Source organism: Phyllobates terribilis, unplaced genomic scaffold, assembly GCF_046119375.1.
Source record: "Phyllobates terribilis strain yellow unplaced genomic scaffold, ASM4611937v1 Scaffold_12__6_contigs__length_324123572, whole genome shotgun sequence".
In the NCBI taxonomy this organism is placed as follows: domain Eukaryota; kingdom Metazoa; phylum Chordata; class Amphibia; order Anura; family Dendrobatidae; genus Phyllobates; species Phyllobates terribilis.
Genome location: NW_027362772.1, coordinates 234,535,179 through 234,560,809, shown reverse-complemented (window position 1 = coordinate 234,560,809; position 25,631 = coordinate 234,535,179). Strand labels below are relative to the sequence as shown.

The following is a 25,631-nucleotide window of genomic DNA, read 5'->3' as shown; positions in this document are numbered from 1 at the left end:
CAGAAGAAAGCTGCCATCCAGCCTGTCATCCGCAGACACTGAGAAGCGCAGGCATGCTTGCGCTCCTCAGTGTCAGGCTGTGACGGCATCCAGATGAGCCGAGGTTATGTCCAATGAACTTGGCTCACCTCATGCACGTCACTGACAGCGTGGGAAAATTCTCCTGCACTCAGCGCTTCAGCGTGAGAATTTTCCCACGCTGTAAGTGACGTGCATGAGGTGAGTTCATGTCCAATGAACTCAGCTCACCTCAAGTACGTCACTGACAGCGTGGGAAAATTCTCCTGCATTCAGCTCTTCAGCGTGAGAATTTTCCCACGCTGTCAGTGACGTACATGAGGTGAGCTCATGTCCAATGAACTCAGCTCACCTCATGTACGTCACTGACAGCATGGGAGAATTCTCACGCTGAAGCGCTGAGTGCAGGAGAATTTTCCCACGCTGTCAGTGACGTGCATGAGGTGAGCCGAGTTCATTGGACATGAACTCGGCTCATCTGGATGCCGTCACAGCGAGACACTGAGGAGCGCAAGCATGCCTGCGCTTCTCAGTGTCTGCGGGATGGCAAGCTGGATGGCAGCTTTCTGCTGCGATCCAGCCTGTCATGTGAATGTAGCAGAGCTGAAGCTGTCGTGGGAACCATGGAAAGGTAAGGATGATGTTGCTTTATTATTTTACTTTTATTGCAGGAGATCGTTGGCTTCAACTGGAATGGGCGTGATGGTAAGTATGGTTTAATTTAGAACAATAAAGAATTGTGTGTTTATTTCAATTAAAGGACTTTATTCTGGGTGTTGTGTTTTTTTTAAATACTTTACTAGAAATTCATGGCGGTCATGTCTAATATTGGCGTGACCCCATGAATTTCGGGCTTAGGGCCAGCTGATAATACCAACTGGCCCTAACGCCTTTATTACCCAGTGAGCCACCGCACCAGGGCCCTGGATGAGCTGGATACAGCGCCAGAAGATGGCGCTTCTATGAACGCGCCATTTTCCGGGGTGGCTGCGGACTGCAATTTGCAGCGGGTGGGGCCCAGAAAGCTTGGGCCTCCCTGCGCTGCAGATTCCAGCCCCCAGCTGCCTAGTTGTACCTGGCTGGACACAAAAATAGGGCGAAGCCCCACGTATTTTTTTTTAATTATTTCATGAAATTTATGAAATAATTAAGAAAAAAAGGGCTTCCCTATATTGTTGTGTCCGGCCAGGTACAAATAGGCAGCAGGTGGTTGGGGGCAGCCCGTTCCTGCCTGCTGTACCTGGCTGGACACAAATATAGTGCGAAGCCCCACGTCAATTTTTTTAAAATTATTTCAGGAAATTCATGAAAGAATTTAAAAAAATTGACGTGGGGCTTCGCACTATATTTGTGTCCAGTCAGGTACAGCAGGCAGGAACAGGCTGCCCCCAACCACCAGCTGCCAATTTGTACCTGGCCGGACACAACAATATAGGGAAGCCCTTTTTTTTTATTATTATTTCATGAAATAATTTAAAAAAAATTGAAGTGGGGCTTCGCACTATATTTGTGTCCAGCCAGGTACAGTAGGCAGGAACGGGCTGCCCCCAACCACCAGCTGCCTATTTGTACCTGGCCGGACACAACAATATAGGGAAGCCCTTTTTTTTTAATTATTTCATTAAATAATTTAAAAAAAATTGACGTTGGGCTTCGCACTATATTTGTGTCCAGCCAGGTACAGCAGGCAAGATCGGGCTGCCCCCAACCATCAGCTGCCTATTTGTACCTGGCCGGACACAGCAATATAGGGAAGCCCTTTTTTTCTTAATTATTTCATGAATTTCATGAAATAATTAAAAAAAAAAATACGTGGGGCTTCGCCCTATTTTTGTGTCCAACCAGGTACAACTAGGAAGCCTGGGACTGGAATCCGCAGCGCAGGGAGGCCCAAGCCTTATGGGACCCCCCCGCTGCAAATTGGAGTCCGCAGCCACCCCGGAAAATGGCGCGTTCATAGAAGAGCCATCTTCTGGCGCTTTACCCAACTCATCCAGGGCCCTGGTGCGGTGGCTCACTGGGTAATGAAGGGGTTAGGGCCAGCTTGGCATTATCAGCTGGCCCTAAGCCCGAAAATTCATGGGGTCACGCCAATATTAGACATGATCGCCATGAATTTCTAGTAAAGTATTTAAAAAAACACAACACCCAGAATAGAGTCCTTTAATTGAAATGAAGACACAATTCTTTATTGTTCTAAATTAAACCATACTTACCATCACGCCCATTCCAGCTGAAGCCAACGATCTCCTGCAATAAAAGTAAAATAATAAAGCAACATCATCCTTACCTTTCCATGGTTCCCACGACAGCTTCAGCTCTGCTACATTCACATGACAGACTGGATAGCAGCAGAACGCTGCCATCCAGCTTGCCATGCCGCAGAAACTGAGAAGCGCTGGCATGCTTGCGCTCCTCAGTGTCTCGCTGTGACGGCATCCAGATGAGCCGAGTTCATGTCCAATGAACTCAGCTCACCTCATGCACGTCACTGACAGCGTGGGAAAATTCTACTGCACTCAGCGCTTCAGCGTGAGAATTCTCCCACGCTGTCAGTGACGTGCAAGAGGTGAGCTGAGTTTCTTGGACATGAACTCGGCTCATCTGGATGCCGTCACAGCGAGACACTGAGGAGCGCAAGCATGCCTGCGCTTCTCAGTGTCTGCGGCATGGCAAGCTGGATGGCAGCGTTCTGCTGCGATCCAGCCTGTCATGTGAATGTAGCAGAGCTGAAGCTGTCGTGGGAACCATGGAAAGGTAAGGATGATGTTGCTTTATTATTTTACTTTTATTGCAGGAGATCGTTGGCTTCAGCTGGAATGGGCGTGATGGTAAGTATGGTTTAATTTAGAACAATAAAGAATTGTGTCTTTATTTCAATTAAAGGACTTTATTCTGGGTGTTTGTGTTTTTTTTTTAACTTTGACTATGGGGTTAGTAATGGGTGTGTCTTATATATGCCTCTCCATTAGTGTTGAGCGAACATGCTCGACACTGCTCGGTACTCGCCCGAGCATCACGCTTCTCGGGATGCTCGGCGAGCACCGAGCATTTCCGGGTTACTCGGGTGGGAGCTCGGGTCTCCGCCCTGCATGTTTGGCGCTCTTTACAGAGCCAATGAACATGCAGGGATTGCCAGCCAGTCACTGTAATGCTGCAGCCATGTTGGTTGTGGGCATTACATCGATTGGCTGGACGCACAGCGTCACCTCGAGTATTTAAAACGGGGCGCCGCCATCTTGGACACAGTCGCTCCGGATTAGACAGTGTAGGGACAGCGCTGCTGATTTAGGGAGAGATATAAACTGCGAAATAGTTAGTGTAGGGTCTGTAAAGGCTGCCAGAACAAACAAACAGTCCTTTTCAGGACTAATATCCATCCCAGATACCAGGCAGGCAGGCTGTATAGGAGACACAGTGGTTATACCAGCAAACGCTGCATTACAGTCCTGTGTGCTCCTGTTGCTGAAATTGCTGGACTTAGCACCAGGTGTCGGGGGCCAGGAAAAATCCTTTTTTTTTCATCTAAATCCTCCTTTTTTTTTCCTCCTTCACACTGTACAAATATCCGTCTTATTAACCTTTTGGTGTGTCACCCCCCCCCCAAAAAAAAAGCGTGTCTCTGATTTTTCAGACACAAATATAACTGTTAAAAATATTCTTGTGTAGGCTAGAGAAACAGAAGTGTTGTTTCGCACTTCCACGGTTCAAACCTCTGTATTATCCATTTTGGGCCATTTGTATCTAAAAAAAAAACAGTTTGAGGGTGTCGCTCACTGTTCAGCCGCAAATATCTCTATTTAAAAAAGTGTGGTATACCCCAGTAAACAATAACTGTGATTTTGCCATCCCACGGTAAAAAATCTCTATTATTCAGCTTTTGGTAGTTTTTTCCGTAAAGAAAAACAGTAGTGTCTCCTGACTGTTGTGACACAAAAATATATCTGTTGAAAATAGTCTTGTGTAGGCCCGACATCCCAGTGTGGTTTCGCAGTTCCACGGGTCAAATCGCTGTACTATCCAGTTTTGGGCCTTTGGTATCTAAAAAAAAAGCAGTTTGAGTGTGTCGCTCACTGTTCAGCCACAAATATCTCTATTTAAAAAAGTGTGGTATACCCCAGTAAACAATAACTGTGGTTTTGCCATCCCACGGTAAAAAATCTCTATTATTCAGCTTTTGGTAGTTTTTTCTGTAAAGAAAAACAGTAGTGTCTCCTGACTGTTGTGACACAAAAATATATCTGTTGAAAATAGTCTTGTGTAGGACCGACATCCCAGTGTGGTTTCACAGTTCCACGGGTCAAATCGCTGTACTATCCAGTTTTGGGCCTTTGGTATCTAAAAAAAAAGCAGTTTGAGTGTGTCGCTCACTGTTCAGCCGCAAATATCTCTATTTTAAAAAGTGTGGTATACCCCAGTAAGCAATAATTGTGGTTTTCCTCTTCCACGGTTCTAATCTACTCTTTATTACCCTTTTTCCATTGATAGTGCAAGTGTAAGCTATTTTACTTCATTTACAATGGGCAAGGCGCATGGCAAGGGACTTGGAAGTGGACGTTCTGGTGATGGTTCGTGTAGAGGACGGGGCCGTGACCAAGGTGAAAATGTGCCACAACCAACAGCCACATCTTCTCGCTCCCACTTCTTCACCGAATTACGAGGGAAGCACAGAACAACACCAGTATTGATAACTGATCAGTGTGAACAGGTTATTAATTGGATAGCAGATAATACTTCCAGTTACCTGGGCACCACCACCTCCGGTCTGTCTTCCACACGGTCAACTCTTAGTAGCCGTGAGTCTCGATCGCATACTCCTCCTCACCCTGATGCTCCTTCCTCCCACCATGCCGAGTGTCGTCAGACAGCAAGTGATCCCACACTTGGACACTCTGAAGAGCTGTTCACTGGTCCATTTCCATATTTGGGCCCCTCGCCTGATACGCTTGAAGTGGTGGAAGAGGAGATCCCATGTTGCGATGCCCAAATATTTGAACAGCCACAGCCACAGGAAGTCGACGTTGGCAATCTGTCACAAGAGGTGGACGATGACGAGACACAATTGCCAGGAAGTGAGGAGGAGCATCGTGGTGCGCAAGTGGAAGAGGAGGAGGTGGTGGATGATCTAGTAACTAACCCAACGTGGAAGGGGGACATGCAGAGTGAGGCCAGCAGCATACAGGGGGAGGGAGGCAGAGTACCCCAACAGGCAGGAAGAAGCAGTGTGGTGGCCGCAGACAGAAGGCAGGCAACCGTTCCCCGTAACACCAACACGAGGGACGTTGCCAGTACAAGCGGTAGGTCTTCCAGAGTCTGGAATTTTTTTAAAGACTCTGCTGATAACCCAAAAAAGGCCATATGTTCCACCTGCCATGCCAGCATCAGCAGGGTTGACAAAACTACCAGCTTGACCACCACCAGCATGATCAGGCACATGGCAGCAAAGCACCCGACTTTGTGGGGCGAAACCCAGGGTCCACGACCAGTGTCAGCGGGTGTCACCACTGCTTCTTCCACTGTTGTGCGTGCAATAGAACCCCCTGTTGTGTGTGCAAGGCAATCCCCTGTCCATACTGCATGTAAAGATGCCCCCTCCTCTCAGTCTTCACTTGTTATGGCAGTTTCTCAAGAAACAGCATCAGCATCCACGTCCACATCCCACCGCAGCGTTCAATTGTCCATATCCCAGACCTTTGAACGAAAGCGGAAATTCGCAGCTAACGCCCCACAGGCCACAATCCTAAATTCGCACATTTCACGACTGCTTGCATTGGAAATGCTGCCTTTTAGGCTGGTGGAGACGGAATCCTTCCGCAATCTTATGGCGGTGGCCGTCCCTCGGTACTCGGTCCCCAGCCGACACTATTTTGCCCGGTGTGCCATCCCCGCACTACACAAGCACGTGTCCCAAAACATCTGCCGTGCCCTCAACAACGCAGGTACTGGGAGAGTCCACCTGACAACGGACACGTGGACAAGTGCTTGTGGCCAGGGATGGTACATCTCTCAGACGGCACACTGGGTAAACATAGTGGAAGCCGGGACCCAGTCGGTCCTTGGGACGGAACACATCCTCCCCACACCGAGGATTGCGGGCCCTATGTCAGTCAGAGTTACCCCTTCAGTGTACAGCTCCTGCGCATCCCCCTCCTCCTCCTCCTCCTCATGTTCAGCCTCCATCTCAGATATCACCACATCAGTTACAAGCTGGAAGCATTGCAGTACTGCCTCCGCCAAGCGGCAACATGCTGTGCTGAAATTCATAAGCTTAGGTGATAAACCTCACACTGCTTGTGAGTTGTGGACCGCTGTGAAAGAGCAGGCAGATCTGTGGCTGAGACCGCTGAACCTACATCCCGGCATGGTCGTGTGTGACAATGGCCGTAACCTAGTGGCGGCTCTGAGGCGAGGTGAGATCACACACGTTGGAACTCTACCCTCCACATGTTGCAAAGGATTTGTGAGCAGAAGAGAGAAGTTGTGGAGTACCAGCTGCAACAAGGCCGTCGATATTCAGGTCAGACTCCACACATAAAACCTCAGGAGTGGACCTGGATGTCTGACATATGTACCATCCTGACAAACTTTGAGGAGGCCACCAAGATGGTGAGTGGCGATGACGCCATCATTAGTGTCAGCATCCCACTTGTCTGTCTTTTGCAACGCTCTCTGCAGAGAATTAAAGAGGAGGCATTGCAGCCAGAGTATGATGAGATGGATCAGAAGCCGTAGCGGGCGATTACACACAGCCCAGCCTCATCTCATCCCAACGTGCATTGGGGGACAATGAGGGAGAGGAGGAGGAGGAGGAGGAGGAGGAAGAACAGGAGCTGCTATCATGCATTGTAGATGGTAGTACCTGTACAAGTGTCATACCGTCGGTTCAGCGTGGGTGGCCTGAGGACAGGGGGGAGGAGGAAGAGGAGGAGGAGGAGGAGAGCATGGTCAGTTGTCATCTTGGTGAGGACACGGAAATCTTGCCCTTTACCAGTCTGGCACGCATGGCTGACTTTATGTTACGTTGCCTTAACCGTGACCCTCGCGTTGTCAAAATGTTGGGTGACAGTCATTACTGGTTGGTGACACTTGTAGACCCCCGCTACAAGGAGAACTTTCACTCTCTTATTCCTGAGGTGGAGAGGTCTACAAAAATGGGGCAATACCAGAAGGCCCTTGCTGCAGAACTCTTAAAAAATTCCCATCTGAACACGCTAGCGGTAGAGGTCACAGTTCGTTGCCCAACCAAGGCGTACAGGCGAGAGAGATGCAACTCCAATCCAGCAGAGGCAGGGGAACACTGTCAACGTTCTGGGACAGTTTTCTGAGTCCCGCCCAGCTTACAGGCCCTGAGGCGCGGGGTACTCTCACAAGGAGTGGAAAGTTTCAAAAGATGGTAAGGGAGTACCTTGCCGATTGTACCAGCATCCTCCGTGATTCCTCTGTGCCTTTTAATTATTGGGTATCCAAGCTGGACACTTGGAATGAACTCGCTCTGTACGCCTTGGAGGTCCTGGCCTGCCCTGCCGCTAGCGTGTTATCGGAACGTGTTTTTACTGCCGCTGGGGGAATTATAACTGATAAGCGCACTCGCCTGTCAACTGACAATGCTGACAAGCTGACCCTTATTAAAATGAACAAGGGCTGGATTGGGCCAGACTTCTCATCACCACCAAATGACAGCAGAGTAACATAAAGTCAAATCCACTGTGTTATTTCGGGAGGTGTATTCACGTGCACCGCTTCACACCCACACATTGGTATACGCTTCCTCGTTTCGGCTGTTTAATCTTCTTCTCCTTATCCTCAGCCTCCACCACCACTATACCACCAGGGTGCCAGCATTGCAAGTTCCTCCGTCCTTATTTTTGGCAGCTTTTGCTTGCAAGGCATAAACAAATACTATGGGACACCCACTCCCCAATAATGGGACTTATGTTTGTAATATGCTGTACTGCATGGCTCTTGTAAGGGGCATTGCAAGTTGCTCCGTCCTAATTTTTGGCAGCTTTTGCTTGGAAAGCATAAGCAAATACTATGGGACACCCACTCCCCAATAATTTGACTTATGTTTGTAATATGCTGTACTGCATGGCTCTTGTAAGGGGCATTGCAAGTTGCTCCATCCTAATTTTTTGCAGCTTTTGCTGGGAAAGCATAAGCAAATACTATGGGACACCCACTCCCCAATAATGGGACTTAAGTTTGTAATATGCTGTACTGCATGGCTCTTGTAAGGGGCATTGCAAGTTGCTCCGTCCTAATTTTTGGCAGCTTTTGCTGGGAAAGCATAAGCAAATACTATGGGACAGCCACTTCCCAATAATGGGACTTATGTTTGTAATATGCTGTACTGCATGGCTCTTGTAAGGGACATTGCAAGTTGCTCCGTCCTAATTTTTGGCAGTTTTTGCTGGGAAAGCATAAGCAAATACTATGGGACACCCACTCCCCAATAATGGGACTTATGTTTGTAATATGCTGTACTGCATGGCTCTTGTAAGGGGCATTGCAAGTCGCTCCGTCCTAATTTTTGGCAGATTTTGCTTGGAAAGCATAAGCAAATACTATGGGACATCCACTCCCCAATAATGGGACTAATGTTTGTAATATGCTGTACTGCATGGCTCTTGTAAGGGGCATTGCAAGTTGCTCCGTCCTAATTTTTGGCAGCTTTTGCTGGGAAAGCATAAGCAAATACTATGGGACACCCACTCCCCAATAATGGGACTTATGTTTGTAATATGCTGTACTGCATGGCTCTTGTAAGGGGCATTGCAAGTTGCTCCGTCCTAATTATTGGCAGCTTTTGCTGGGAAAGCATAAGCAAATACTATGGGACACCCACTGCCCAATAATGGGACTTATGTTTGTAATAAGCTGTACTGCATGGCACTTGTAAGGGGCATTGCAAGTTGCTCCGTCCTAATTTTTGGCAGCTTTTGCTGGGAAAGCATAAGCAAATACTATGGGATACCCACTCCCCAATAATGGGACTTATGTTTGTAATATGCTGTACTGCATGGCTCTTGTAAGGGGCATTGCAAGTTGCTCCGTCCTAATTTTTGGCAGCTTTTGCTGGGAAAGCATAAGCAAATACTATGGGACACCCACTCCCCAATAATGGGACTTATGTTTGTAATATGCTGTACTGCATGGCTCTTGTAAGGGGCATTGCAAGTTGCTCCGCCCTAATTTTTGGCAGCTTTTGCTGGGAAAGCATAAGCAAATACTATGGGACACCCACTCCCCAATAATGGGACTTATGTTTGTAATATGCTGTACTGCATGGCTCTTGTAAGGGGCATTGCAAGTTGCTCCGTCCTAATTTTTGGTAGATTTTCCTTGGAAAGCATAAGCAAATACTATGGGACATCCACTCCCCAATAATGGGACTTATGTTTGTAATATGCTGTACTGCATGGCTCTTGTAAGGGGCATTGCAAGTTGCTCCGTCCTAATTTTTGGCAGCTTTTGCTGGGTAAGCATAAGCAAATACTATGGGACACCCACTCCCCAATAATGGGACTTATGTTTGTAATATGCTGTACTGCATGGCTCTTGTAAGGGGCATTGCAAGTTGCTCCGTCCTAATTTTTGGCAGCTTTTGCTGGGAAAGCATAAGCAAATACTATGAGACACCCACTCCCCAATAATGGGACTTATGCTTGTAATATGCTGTACTGCATGGCTCTTGTAAGGGGCATTGCAAGTTGCTCCATCCTAATTTTTGGCAGCTTTTCTGGAAAAGCATAAGCAAATACTATGGGACACCCACTTCCCAATAATGGGACTTATGTTTGTAATATGCTGTACTGCATGGCTCTTGTAAGGGGCATTGCAAGTTGCTCCGTCCTAATTTTTGGCAGCTTTTGCTGGGAAAGCATAAGCAAATACTATGGGACACCCACTCCCCAATAATTGGACTTATGTTTGTAATATGCTGTACTGCATGGCTCTTGTAAGGGGCATTGCAAGTTGCTCCGTCCTAATTTTTGGCAGCTTTTGCTGGAAAAGCATAAGCAAATACTATGGGACACCCACTCCCAAATAATGTGACTTATGTTTGTAATATGCTGTACTGCATGGCTCTTGTAAGGGGCATTGCAAGTTGCTCCGTCCTAATTTTCGGCAGCTTTTGCTGGGAAAGCATAAGCAAATACTATGGGACACCCACTCCCCAATAATGGGACTTATGTTTGTAATATGCTGTACTGCATGGCTCTTGTAAGGGGCATTGCAAGTTGCTCCGTCCTAATTTTTGGCAGCTTTTGCTGGGAAAGCATAAGCAAATACTATGGGACACCCACTCCCCAATAATGGGACTTATGTTTGTAATATGCTGTACTGCATGGCTCTTGTAAGGGGCATTGCAAGTTGCTCCGCCCTAATTTTTGGCAGCTTTTGCTGGGAAAGCATAAGCAAATACTATGGGACACCCACTCCCCAATAATGGGACTTATGTTTGTAATATGCTGTACTGCATGGCTCTTGTAAGGGGCATTGCAAGTTGCTCCGTCCTAATTTTTGGTAGATTTTCCTTGGAAAGCATAAGCAAATACTATGGGACATCCACTCCCCAATAATGGGACTTATGTTTGTAATATGCTGTACTGCATGGCTCTTGTAAGGGGCATTGCAAGTTGCTCCGTCCTAATTTTTGGCAGCTTTTGCTGGGTAAGCATAAGCAAATACTATGGGACACCCACTCTCCAATAATGGGACTTATGTTTGTAATATGCTGTACTGCATGGCTCTTGTAAGGGGCATTGCAAGTTGCTCCGTCCTAATTTTTGGCAGCTTTTGCTGGGAAAGCATAAGCAAATGCTATGAGACACCCACTCCCCAATAATGGGACTTATGCTTGTAATATGCTGTACTGCATGGCTCTTGTAAGGGGCATTGCAAGTTGCTCCATCCTAATTTTTGGCAGCTTTTCTGGAAAAGCATAAGCAAATACTATGGGACACCCACTTCCCAATAATGGGACTTATGTTTGTAATATGCTGTACTGCATGGCTCTTGTAAGGGGCATTGCAAGTTGCTCCGTCCTAATTTTTGGCAGCTTTTGCTGGGAAAGCATAAGCAAATACTATGGGACACCCACTCCCCAATAATTGGACTTATGTTTGTAATATGCTGTACTGCATGGCTCTTGTAAGGGGCATTGCAAGTTGCTCCGTCCTAATTTTTGGCAGCTTTTGCTGGAAAAGCATAAGCAAATACTATGGGACACCCACTCCCAAATAATGTGACTTATGTTTGTAATATGCTGTACTGCATGGCTCTTGTAAGGGGCATTGCAAGTTGCTCCGTCCTAATTTTCGGCAGCTTTTGCTGGGAAAGCATAAGCAAATACTATGGGACACCCACTCCCCAATAATGGGACTTATGTTTGTAATATGCTGTACTGCATGGCTCTTGTAAGGGGCATTGCAAGTTGCTCCGTCCTAATTTTTGGCAGCTTTTGCTGGGAAAGCATAAGCAAATACTATGGGACACCCACAACGCAATAATGGGACTTATGTTTGTAATATGCTGTAGTGCATGGCTCTTGTAAGGGGCAAGTTGCTCCTTCCTAATTTTTGGCAGCTTTTGCTGGGAAAGCATAAGCAAATACCATGGGACACCCACTCCCCAATAATGGGACTTATGTTTGTAATATGCTGTACTGCATGGCTCTTGTAAGGGGCATTGCAAGTTGCTCTGTCCTAATTTTTGGCAGCTTTTGCTTGGAAACCATAAGCAAATACCATGGGACACCCACTCCCCAATAATGGGACTTATGTTTGTAATATGCTGTACTTCATGTGACGCGCCCCCTGGGCCGTGTGTACACGTGTGTGGGATACCCGGTGCCGGGTCTCTGGGGTCTGTAGTCTCCGTGGCGGTGACCCGGTCCTGTGGCTCAGGCTGGTCAAACCAGTGGCAGTCTTTCTTAGGTTTTGAGGTTAATTGTCCGACTGCGCCACCCGTGGATTGCGGTCAGGGAGTACCACCTCTGCGAGGCAGACCGCTGAGGCTGGTGTTGTGTGCGCAGCATAGAATGGGATAACTCCCCTCAGGAGGAGTATAGCCTCAGGGCAGTGAGTGTGGATGACGGTGCACGAGCGCAGCAGGAATGACTCAGAGTCTTTGCAGTGCAGTTCAGGGTCTTTACTGATGATTATAAGGTAGACCCTCCCGGGAATACTGGCTAGCATAAGAGGCCTGGTCAGTCTTTGAGCAAGCAGGAGTTCCCCTGGCCAGGTGGAGTTGTAGGCCTCCCCGTCTGTCTGCACTCTTCCTGGCTACCTTGCTGTAAGCCGGTAGAAGTAGCCCACGTCCCTGAGTGTACCGTGTAGTGCTCACCCGTATGGCTGGTGACTTGAGGCCTTCTGTTAGCCTCCGCTCCACGACGGCGGTGCTGGTCCCTTGCTTGTGACTGAGCCTCCGGGCTTCTATGGCCAGAGGACCTGAAATCTCCTGCCGGCTGGTTTCTGCTGCTGGATATATAAGTCCTCACAGCTTCAGACTCCTGTGTCCGGTTCCTATTGTCTTCTGCCAGGGCGAGTTCTGCTCAGCTTCCAGCCCCTGGTCTTTAGCTCCTAGCTCCTACAGAGCTCCTTGCTATTACTTTCCCTTGCTCTCACTCTGACTCTGACTGCTCTCTGACTCACTCAACCCCGCCCCAGATCCAGTTTATAAGGGCAGAATTCTCCCCTCCCAGGATTGGGGCAGGAGGATGTTGCATGTTTAAGGGATCCTGACCAGGAAACCTCCCACTTGCTCTCCGACGTAATATCTCTATTAATGTGGTGACCAGACCCCTGGGGTGCCACACATGGCTCTTGTAAGGGGCATTGCAGTTCCTCATAATTTTTGGAAAGCCTTCCATTCACTGCTTAGGCCAACAGTGCACGGGAGACCCAGTTGCTATAAATGGAAAAAAAGGTTTAGTTAACGCCCTCTGACCTCCATGTCATTTCCAAGGGGCATTGGAGTGGCTCGAAATTTTTGGTAGGCATTGCACTCACTGTATGCCCTATAAGTGTGTAGCCGAACTGCTCCTTTTGTTACAGAAACATATCCTACAAGACATATCTGGTTGACTGGCCTGATATTGATGTGAATGGTCCCTGTTCCTCCTGCTCTTTCTCCTTTGCCACTACCTCATCCATCATTTATCACCTGAAGCTTTGTTTTAATGGGAGTCATAGAACTTGGATAGTAGCAGGAAAACATCCAGCAATCCTCGGAGGAGGTAGGATATGCGCCAAAACGCTGACCACCTCAGGCCTAGCCGCTACTACATACATGCGCTTGCATTACAACAAAACAAAGCAGATGCTAACTTCTATCATCCTCATCATGCTCCTCACCTTGGCACTCTCAACTCCCCTGATGGAGAAGCCAGGGCCCACCGGAGGAGTCTGATAGTCCGGTGGGCTCGGCCAATGCTGCCCTAAAGCAGGCCAGGCTAAGAAAAGTGTGGGAAAGGTTACCGAGACAAATAGGGGTGGCTGGGGACCGAGTATGGACACCCGGCCACCCCCTGGAGGCTGGGGAGCAAGCGGGGACACCCGGCCACCAGGCAGCTGGGGACTGAGTATGGATACCAGGCCGCCGACACAGCCATGGCGTGGTGGCCAGATTCCGCCTCCACATGCCTAAAAGGCCCAATTTAAAGTGCAAGCAAGCAAGCAGTATGGTATTGCAGCCTGGGGGTGGGTGGGTGGCAGGCTGCATACTTGCGCTTGCATTGCAAAGAATGGGAGAGGTACAATTGAACACTGCCCTGGGACAAGGACTTGAATGGGGATAGTTGCAAGTCTGCAACAGCAGGTGCAAGGTGGGAGGCATCTTCGCATGTACCATGAACATGGGTTTGGCATGCACACACTACAGCGGAACAGGCTTTCCTTCCCACTAAATGCACTGGGGAGGGCACAGGTAATGTTTTGGTATACGCGCTTAATCTTATGTATAAGGCACACCAGGACAAATATGGGCGGCTGGGGACTGAGTATGGATACCTCGCTGCCGAAGCAGCCATGAGGTAGTGGCCAGCTTCGGCCTCCTCCAAACTAAAAGGCCCCATTTCAAGTGCAAGCTAGCAGTATGTAATTGCAGTCTGGGGGTGAGTGGGAGGCAGGCTGCACACTTACACTTGCATTAAAAGAAAACATAGCAGATGCTAACTTCTGTCATCATCATCATGCTCCTCACCTTGGCTCTCTCAACTCCACCGATGGAGAAGTTAGGGCCCACCGGAGGAGTCTGGTTCTTTGGTGGGCTCGTCCAATGCTGCCTAAAGCAGGCCGGCTAAGAAAAGTGTGTGGGGGGATGTTCCAAGGAGAAATAGGGGCGGCTGGGGACCGTTTATGTACACCTGGCTGCCCCCAGGCGGCTGGGGACCGTGTGTGGACACCCGTCCGCGGGGCGGCTGGGGACCGAGTATGGACACCCGGCCGCCGGGCGGCTGGGGACTGAGTATGGATTCCAGGCCGCCAACACAGCCATGACGTGGTGGCCAGATTCCGCCTCCACATGCCTAAAAGGCCCAATTTCAAGTTCAAGCAAGCAAGCAGTATGGTATTGCAGCCTGGGGGTGGGTGGGTGGCAGGCTGCATACTTGATCTTGTATTGCAAGGAATGGGGGAGGTACAATTGAACACTGCCCTGGGACTAGAACTTGCATGGGGATAGTTGCAAGTCTGCATCTTCTGATGCGGTAAGGATCACTTATGATGGGCATACTTTTAGACAGTGACCTGGGAGTCAGAGATGCTTCCAGGGGTCTTCCCCATGCGGTTCCCTTGTCTTTTCAGCACTTTATGCATGTGTCACACAGCACATGGCCAGATAAGGTTGTAAAATGTTAAAATGACATTTCACTGTGAATGCATTTGTCATAGTTGAAAGCAATACAAAAGTGCAAAAACGCATAAAAAATGCTACTTGTGAACATAGCCGAAGGTGTGGAGGAGTATTTTTGTTTTTGGTCATTTATTTTAACTTATACACAAGTCTTTACCCTGGAAAGGAAGTTCCTTAACATATTTCACAGGAAAAAAGTTTCACTTTCGTTTTTGAACGTTTTATTGTGAGCCTGTAAAAGTGGCTTAATACCTCTGACCACGTTGTTGACAGCAGTGACCTGGGGGTCAGAAATGCTTCCTGGGGCAATCCCCATGCTGTCCCCATGTCATTTGAGCACTGTCACTATCGTTTTGGGCACTTGTTAGGCTTTTAAAAGACTGCCGGGGGTGCCACCGCAAAAATGCTCGAGTCTCCCATAGACTAACATTGGGCTCGTTGCTCGGGTCGAGCACCCGAGTATCACGGCGAGCTCGGCCCGAGCTTCGAGCACCCGAGCATTTTAGTGCTCGCTCAACACTACTCTCCATTACTAACCTGGGCTTGATGTCAGCTGTCATTATAAGCTGACATCAACCCCAGCCCTATTACCCCACTGCCACCGCTACAGGGCAGTGGGAAGAGCGAGGCTAAGTGCCAGAATTGGCGCATCCTATGGATGCGCCATTTGTGGGGTGGCTGACGGCTGGTGTTTCTAGCCAGGGAGGGGGCCAATATTCATGGCACCCTTCCTGAGCTATTAATATCAGCCCCAAGCTGTCTGCCTAGCCTTTGCTAGCTATTAAAATAGGGGGGACCCCACGTCATTTTTTTGGGGGGGTCCCCCATTTTAATAGCTAGTAAAGGCTAGGTATTCAGCTGGGGGCTGATATCAGTACCATGGGAAGCTCCGTGGGTATTACCCCCTTCCCAGGCTTCAAACATCTGCCCCAGCCGTCTGCTTAACCTCTGCTAGAGACTAAAATTACGGGGAACCCCACGCCAATTTTTTTTTAAATAAATCCTTTATTTTAACACTAAATGACAAGTACAGTAATCAACACTGTCACTGTACTTATTATATATGTGACTGACATGTTTCTATGTATCTAATCTATGTGTGATGCTCTATTCTTTCTATTCTAAATTGTCGGGTACCGCTGCTGAATTGCGGCCGGCTTTTTTAACGAGACGGTGCATGAAAACACTAATATTTTTTTAAATAAATCCTTTACACTAAATGACAAGTACAGTAACCAACACTATCACTGTACTTCATATATATGTGACTGACATGTTTTTATCTATCTAATCTATGTGTGATGCTCTATTCTTTCTATTCAAAATTGTCGGGTACCGGTGTATGCCGCTGCTGAATTGCCGGCCTGCTTTTTTTAAGAGACTGTGCACGAAAACACTATTGTTTTTTTAAATAAATCCTTTACACTAAATGACAAGTACTGTAAGCTGAGCGCTGCCATCCAGCTTGTCATCCTTCAGAGATACTGCAGAGCGCAGGCATTATGGGAACTTCCGATTCCGGTACTCGATATTGTAAAAGTATCGGAACTCAGTATCGGAACTCCGATACCGCGAATATCGGTCGATACCCGATATTTCAGTATCGGAATGCTCAACACTAGTGCTCATGCATGTCAGCTTACGCATTTTGAAAGGCTATCAATGCTGAGCATTATATAGAGGTTTTAGAACAAAATATGCCCCATCCAGACAGTGTCTATTTCAGGGAAGGACTTACATACAGTCATGACCGAAAGTGTTGTCGCCCTTGAAATTGTTTCAGAAAATGAAGTATTTCTCCCAGAAAATTATTACAATTACACATGTTTTGTTATACACATGTTTATTTCCTTTGTGTATTGGAACTAAACAGAAAAGCAGCAATAAGAAAGCAAATTGGACATAATTTCACACAAAACCCCCAAAATGGGCTGGACAAAATTCTTAGCACCTTTCCAAAATTGTAGGTAAGCAACTTTGCTTCTAGCATGTGATGCTTAATCAAACTCACCTGTGGCAAGTAACAGGTGTGGGCAATATGAAAATCACACCTGAAACCAGATAAAAGGGGAGAAATTGACTCAATCCTTGCATTGTGTGTTTGTGTGTGCTAAGTATGGAAAACAGAAAGAGGAGAAGAGAACTGTCTGAGGACTTGAGAACCAAAATAGTTGAAAAATATCAACAATCTTAAGGTTATAAGTCCACCGTGAGAGATCTTGATGTTCATTTGTCCATAGTGTTCAACATAATCAAGAAGTTTATAACTAGTGATGAGTGAGTATGTTTGGTTAACCCTTTCGGCGAGTATGCTCGGGCGAGTACCGAGCATCTTCAGTGTACTCGGTGATATGTTTGAATCACTCCCGTGTGCATGATTTGCGACTGTTTGACAGCTTTAATACATGGGAGGAATGCTTAAGAAACAAGCATTTCTCACATGTATTACAGCCCATCAAGGGGACCTTTCTTTGATAGGACCTTAAACCTATTATTTATAAACATGCCTCTCCCGGGCTACAGGCCTACAATTTTAAAGGGCAGGTAGGATACAGCATTAATTAAAATTAGCCTTAGGCTGATGGGAGGTGTGTACAGTCAGAAAAGAAGGGAGTTACAACCTCCAATAGCAAACTATAAAAGCCAAAAAAACTGACCAGCACCTCTGAACAGAATAAAGCAAGTGTGAACAGGTCCAAGCTGCCATGACTGTATCTCTTGGAAAATTCAATACCTTTGTATTCTTGTATTCTTTTGCTTGTTTGTGCAAAGCAATGATCTCTTCTGTTAACTTTTTGGATCACTTTCTTGACTTTATTGAGCATTATTTCAAACATGCAATTAAAGTCACTGTTAACCTCCTGGCTTGTCCAAGTATTTCATATGTTTGATCTCAAGCACACTGATGCAAATAATGAAGCCCTTGATGGTGCTTAAGATAAATGTGTGCTCTTATGAGGAATTTTATTCCAGGGGGGTATAAAAATCAAAGACTGGAGTCAGAGAAAGTTGCGTTATGTTACTTGTGTTAAATTGTTTTTGATTGATTACTTTTTTTGCAAACAGCAGAAAGTTTGTAAAATTTGCTAGCAAATATAAATCTAATTTGCAATAGGGAGTTGAATAATTTAGAATCCAACTACAGTCCTGGTTGAATAGAATTCTCAAGGAACAAACATGTTACTAAGTAATCCATTAGAGCAAGGCCAGACAATGTCATTGTCCTACAGCACCAGCATGGACTAATCTACATTTTAGGGATTTTATTATTTCCTCGACAGAGCTTTTCTACATTTTACTCACATTTCCTGCTACTTTATTGCTTATTATTGACTTGGTTTGTTATTTTGCTCATATATCATATGGCTTTTGCTTCTGTCTCTGCTTCTCTGTACAGGTCTAGCAGTACACCAGATAATTACCATCACTGTCTCCCTAATTATGGTCATTGCAGCCTTGATAACGACACTCGTCTTGAAAAATTGGTAAGGATGACTTCTTCTCATTTTCCACTTACTGTTATGGAAGTGTATAACATATATGTGGCTCAGCAGAGTTAAGTAATATATGCCACCCTCATGTACTCTGAGGTCATATTTGGGCATTTGAAACTCCAAATGGACATTGGGGAGGCATGACAATAAATTATCTGGTGATTTTTCAAAATGATTGTATGTTTTTCATTGCATCTATTAATATTTACATGTGTTGTTGCCTAAATGGATTTACTTATAGGTACAGTAGGCCTTTGCCTATGCTAAGTCCTGGGGGTTAGACATGAAATATTTACATACGAATAGACTAGATATAATTAGACTAGGATCACATCAAAATGTCTGGCTTCATTATATAACATTTTAACTTGAGGTGTATCCTAGATGATGGACAAAGTCTAAAGGAGCAGACTAAGTTAAGCTGGGCTTACACATTAGACTTATATCAGCCGAACCCGCCAATATCAACAAGCTTGGTCAAAGGTCTAATGTGTATGTTGGGGCCGGCTGACTGATGGTTGAGAGAGATGTTGATCAGACATGCCCGATTTTGGACCTGCATTGTTCTCCCAGAGTTAAGCCATCGGCCGATGTGTCAATCTTTGGCTTTCTCATAGAGGACACAGGAGCACTCGGCTGAAGAAACGCTTTTGTATTCAGGGGAGTCAGCTGAGATGGCTGTCAACTGACCAATCTAATGTATGTTGCCAGCTTAATGCATTCACCATGACCTGGAGTAATGGCATTGATAAGAATGCCTCAATTACTTTTCTGATAAGGATGAAGCCATCTCAGCCCCTTACCAATGATACAGTAGTAAGTGGCACCACCATTTGTGGTTGTCCATACGCTCCACCTTGCATTGAGTATTTTGTAGAGAACCTTCTGCAGTGTACAGGGTTTTTCATTTTCTATAAAAGATATAAAGTACTTCATGTTCGCATTCGGATACATCAGGGATTTAATTCTCTCCAATCCATTGCCTTTTCTTCCTTTTTACGCATCCTTAAATAAGCTCTTTGATTTTGCAAAAATACTGTAGGGAAAAATAAATTATCGTTTTCCTCAACAGTGTTCTCGAAGGCTACCTGTGGAGCTTTTTATTGGAAATTGCAGTATTTTCTCAAACATGAATAAACATAACGTTACAGTAATTATAGACCGCAGTTTGCTCGTAATATCTGGAAGGCCTAGAGACTATAGTTCCTTACAAAAATAGCAGATTATATAACATTACTTGGGAACAAAAATAAAAAGTGTTTTTTAAACTGAATGTTAAAATTCACAATTTTAAGAAATTAAAGGACAAAGGTAATACTTCTTATTTCCTCCGAGATGTAACAGATTGGAATGGGTCTACAGTTGTAGTTATTGCACAGCACCTCACATTGGATGTGTGTCTACTACCTATAATGCAGATAAATGGATTTGTGGCACTCCTAGTGGATGGGTGCTCAAGTAGGATTCCACACCCAATATAGTGTAAGTAAAGGACTTTGCATTCTTGAATAGATACAAAAAAAGCAAAGGATCAAAGTGCTTTTCCAATAGCACACTTTTGTATACTCCCTTGCATTGCAATCTTTATTCCTTGCTATACTCTGCAATCTACTTCTGATGAAGGCCTGATTGAAGGATGAAACATAAATATTGTATATATAAAGGATTGCTTTTTTAAATTTAATTGGTCCAATGTTTTTTGCATCAATTCTGGAGTGTCAAGTCCTTTATTTTCATTAAAGCCTATAACGCAACTTCTAAATATAAAGTTTTGTTTAAAAACATTCAGCCATTATGTGTATTCAGCTCCTATGCAGAACTATGTAGCAGCATAGCTACAGAGAATGGCATAATGAAGATTATTTGATAGTCTTAGGCTTCATTAAAGATATGTAAATGCATTGGTATTTATGCCAATTAATTTGGACAATAGGTTTAATCAGTAGTGATGAGCGAACGTGCTTGTCACTGCTCGGTACTCACCGGAGCATCAATGTGCTTAACAAGCTTGGCGCTCAGCAAGTATTTCCGGGTTGCTCGAGCAGGAACTCGGGTCCCCGCCCTGCCTGTTTGGCGCTCTTTAGAGAGCCAATGAACATGCAGGGATTTCCTGCCACACACTGTAATGCCGTAGCCATGTTGGTTGTGGCCATTACAGTGATTGGCTGGCTGCACAGCATCATCTGGTCTTTATAAGACCTTGTGCCGCCATGCTCGTCACAGTCTACTCCGGAATCAGACAGTGTAGGGAGAGCTGCTGCTGAGCAGGGAGAGATTTGATTGTTTATAGTTAGTATAGGTGTTCCACAAGATATATATATATATAAACATATATATATATATATATATATATATATCCAACTGAACTAACAGTCCTTCTTCGGACTAATCCAGCTGCATATAATCAGTCATGATAGTAGGATTTAGGCAGGCAGGCAGTGTATGTGGCAGACTGCAGTGCATGATACAGCACAAGAGGGTCCATTGAACGTCCTGTTAGTATACAATACAGACCAAAAGTTTGGACACACCTTCTCATTTAAAGATATTTCTGTATTTTCATGACTATGAAAATTGTACGTTCACACTGAAGGCATCAAAACTATGAATTAACACATGTGGAATTATATACTTAACAAAAAAGTGTGAAACAACTGAAAATATGTCTTATATTCTAGGTTCTTCAAAGTAGCCACCTTTTGCTTTGATGACTGCTTTGCACACTCTTGGCATTCTCTTGATGAGCTTCAAGAGGTAGTCACCGGAAATGGTTTTCACTTCACAGGTGTGCCCTGTCAGGTTTAATAAGTGGGATTTCTTGCCTTATAAATGGGGTTGGGACCATCAGTTGTGTTGTGCAGAAGTCTGGTGGATACACAGCTGATAGTCCTACTGAATAGACTGTTAGAATTTGTATTATGGCAAGAAAAAAGCAGCTAAGTAAAGAAAAACGAGTGCCCATCATTACTTTAAGAAATGAAGATCAGTCAGTGCGAAAAATTGGGAAAACTTTGAAAGTGTCCCCAAGTGCAGTTGCAAAAACCATCAAGCGCTACAAAGAAACTGACTCACATGAGGACCACCCCAGGAAAGGAAGACCAAGAGTCATCTCTGCTTCTGAGGATAAGTTTATCCGAGTCACCAGCCTCAGAAATCGCAGGTTAACAGCAGCTCAGATTAGAGACCAGGTCAATGCCACACAGAGTTCTAGCAGCAGATACACATCTCTACAACAACTGTTAAGAGGAGACTTTGTGCAGCAGGCCTTCATGGTAAAATAGCTCCTATGAAACCACTGCTAAGGACAGGCAACAAGCAGAAGAGACTTGTTTGGGCTAAAGAACACAAGGAATGGACTTTAGACCAGTGGAAATCTGTGCTTTGGTCTGATGAGTCCAAATTTGAGATCTTTGGTTCCAATCACCGTGTCTTTGTGCGACGCAGAAAAGGTGAACGGATGAACTTTAAATGCCTGGTTCCCACCGTGAAGCATGGAGGAGGAGGTGTGATGGTGTGGGGGTGCTTTGCTGGTGACACTGTTGGGGATTTATTCAAAATTGAAGGCATACTGAACCAGCATGGCTACCACAGCATTTTGTAGCGGCATACTATTCCATTCGGCTTGCGTTTAGTTGGACCATCATTTATTTTTCAACAGGACAATGACCCCAAACACACCTCCAGGCTGTGTAAGGGCTATTTGACCAAGAAGGAGAGTGATGGGGTGCTACGCCAGATGACCTGGCCTCCACAGTCACCAGACCTGAACCCTATCGAGATGGTTTGGGGTGAGCTGGACCGCTGAGTGAAGTCAAAAGGGCCAACAAGTGCTAAGCATCTCTGGGAACTCCTTGAAGATTGTTGGAAGACCATTTCCGGTGACTACCTCTTGAAGCTCATCAAGAAAATGCCAAGAGTGTGCAAAGCAGTCATCAAAGCAAAAAGTGTCTACTTTGAAGAACCTAGAATATAACACATATTTTCAGTTGTTTCACTATTTTTCGTTAAGTTTATCATTCACATGTGTTAATTCATAGTTTTGATGCCTACAGTGTGAATGTACAATTTTCATAGTCATGAAAATACAGAAAAATCTTTAAATGAGAAGGTGTGTCCAAACTTTTGGTCTGTACTGTAGGTATTCCACAACATATATATACATCCATCTGAACTAACAGTCCTTCTGAGGACTAATCCAGCTGCATATAATCAGTGCTAGGCAGGCAGTGTATGTGGTAGATTGCAGTGTATGATACAGCACAAGAGGGTCCATTGAACATCCTGTCTGCTGCTTTAATAATTACAGATATTTGTAGACATAGCCCCAGATATCAGGGGCCAGTGCATTTTTTTTATCTTAATCCTGGTTATTTGCTTAAAAAGGAATCCAGAGTACACAATTTTTCTGCTCCATTTGCTTGTTCTCACTGCAGTTCCATATTTCAGTGACTAAAATCCAGAAATTTGAACTGAACCTGGTAAATATTGGCCTCCTTTTCCATTCTGTTGCAGTGTGACGGTCAAGCTATTCACACTAGGTGTCTGTGAAGAATAATATTAGTAAATTACAGGCCTGCTATTTAAAATCGTTGCTCTCTGTCAGAAGTATCACATATAACTGCGGTTCAAATCCAGCCATTTGTAGTGAATGTGGAAAATATTGTCCTCCAGATAGAAAAAACAAGCTAAAATGGAAAAAATGTTAAGAAACATTCTTTCCAGGGTAATGACTTGTATATAAGCCCAAAGAAATAAAAAAAAATTAAGTTATGGACAGTGGAAGACATTTATGTGACCAGAATGAACACTCGTGTTTAGCTGGTGATGATACCACCAGCAGAAGCACCTGTTCCTATTGTAAATGCATCTAACAGTATTATCGATAGGGAATAGAAAAGATTTTAAAATTTTTGGGTCAGCACCAGCAGCACGCAGTAAGAGGCAATAATACCTGGCTGGATCAGTGTAATATGCTATCCATATTGCAATACCTCACCCATAAAAGAATTTCAGCTAAGACAGTTAATATTCTAGAATAAAGAATCTATTTGAATTGTCCTTCCCACTATTAAGGAGTGTGTCTCTTATACTGCTATTGCATATGCAACAATTTCAAGGACTGCCAAAAATTAGGACGCACTCCAATACACATTTGAAGAGACGTAAAAAATAAAAAAAAACACAGTAGGATCTTTCTTTAGTATAAAAACCAGACACTCCAATATAACCTCAGTGTAATCTCATTGTTCAGCTCCTGCACCTCCTCCTACAGTTTGGCCTCCATCTCCGAAATGACCACATCCGTCACAAGCTGAAAGCACTGCAGCACTGTCTTGGCCAAGCAGCAACAGGCTGTGCTGAAGACAACATGCTTAATGCTTAGATGACAAATCGCTCACCACTGCAGAGTTGTTGAAAGCTGTAACACAGCAGCCTGATCTGTGGCTCTCACCACTGAACATACAGCCAGGCATGGTCGTGTGTAACAATGGGCGGAACCTGGTGGCGGAGAAATGAAAGCCGGAGTAGATACGGTTTCCCTCTATGCCAGTCCTTTCACCGAGCTAAAGAATATGGCTGTGGTGAAATGCAACTCTCACTGAGAAGCATTGTCAGACTTAAAAACATTGGGTCCATCAGAGGATTTGATTCTGAGGGCCCACCTTTCTCCCCGGCTCAAAAAACCCATAGCAGCTGCAAAGTTAGCGCTTTCATGAACTCTCCTGATGGAGAAGCCAGGGCCCACCCGAGGATTCTCAGGTGGGACCGTCCAACCCTGCCAAGAAGCAGCACAGGCTAAGAAAAGTGTGTGGGAATGTTCCCGGACACTCTATGGCTGATTTTTTACTGAGGTGGAAACCCACGCAAATACGGGGAGAACATACAAAATCCTTGTAGATGTTGTCCTTGCTGGGATTTGAACCCAGGATCTCAGTGCTGCTAACCACTGAGCCAATGTGCTGCCTTTCACACACTGAAATCTAACAGGCTGGAGAAACTTGCACCTACTGTCACTCTGTATCTTCAGCAATTTTGTGAGAAACAAATGATTTGGGCAGCCACTCAGTCTACCAAATAAAATTCCTGAGAAGGAAATTGGGGATGGCTTTGCTACTGGTACTGGAGGCAGTGCTAATACCATGGCGTCGTACCATAATTCACTGGAAATATTCCAAGCTGGTAGGAGGCAAGCAGATTCCCACAGAAAAATACCAGCAGTAATGTTCTGGGACCCATGCTTGTGGAAGGCGGGGACGACACCAGGAGAAATAGTGCTGGCTGGGGACCGAGTATGGAGACCCGGCCGCCGCTGCCATGAGGTTGAGAAAAGCTTCTGACTCCACGAGCCTAAAAGGTCACATTTCAAGTTCAAGCAGCTGTACAGAAATGTGGTAGTTTAGTATTGTAGCCTGTGGGTGGGTGGCTGGCTGCATACTTGCGCTTGCATTCCAAGTAACAGAAAACTAAGCAGATGGTGACCTCTATCATCATCATGACCTCACCTTAGTTCTATGAAGTGGGAAGGTTCCCGGACACTTTATGGCTGCTTTTTTACTGTGGACTTGGCTCTAGTGAGATGTACCATCCCTGGCTTCATTCACCTGTCCATGTGTTTGTGGTTAGGCGGTCCTTCACACTTGAGTCCACTGGAGAGGGCACGAGTAATGTTGTGGGACTCGTGCTTGTGGAAGGCGGAGATGACACCGGAAAAAATAGTGGCGGCTGGGGACCGAGTATGGACACCCGGCTGCCGCCGCCTTGAGGTTGTGGACAGCTTCCGCCTCCACGAGCCTAAAAGGCCACATTTCAAGTGCAAGCAAGCAGTCCAGAAATGTGGCAGTTTAGTATTGAGGCCTGTGGGTGGGTGGGTGGCTGACTGAATACTTGCGCTTGCATTCCAAGTAACAGAAAACTAAGCTGATGGTGGCATCTATCATCATCATGACCTCACCTCGGCACTATGATCTCTCCTGAAGGAGAAGCCATAGCCCACCAGAGGATTCTCCGGTTCTCTGGTGGGCCCGTCCAACCCTGTCGAGAAACTGCCCTGGCTAAGAAAAGTGTGTGGGAATGTTCCTGGACACTTTATGGCGGCTTTTTTACTGTGGGCTTGGCTGTAGTGAGATGTACCATCACTGGCCACATTCACCTGTTCACGTGTTTGTGGTTAGGTGGTCCTTCCCACTTAAGTTCACTGGGAAGGACATGGGTAATGTTGTGGGACCCGTGCTTGTAGAAGGCGGAGACGACACCGGTAGAAAT

The 25,631-nt window shown here is 45.6% G+C and overlaps 1 protein-coding gene across 4 annotated transcripts in view; it reads left to right on the top strand.

Annotated features, from left to right (window-relative positions):
• AJAP1 (adherens junctions associated protein 1) overlaps positions 1-25,631 on the top strand; it is a 524,377-nt gene that overhangs the window by 417,735 nt on the left and 81,011 nt on the right. For all 4 annotated transcript variants that reach the window (XM_073656724.1, XM_073656727.1, XM_073656725.1 and 1 more), the window contains one exon: positions 18,272-18,359. In XM_073656724.1, the coding sequence (XP_073512825.1) occupies positions 18,272-18,359 (88 nt within the window). The remainder of the gene's footprint in view (positions 1-18,271; positions 18,360-25,631) is intronic.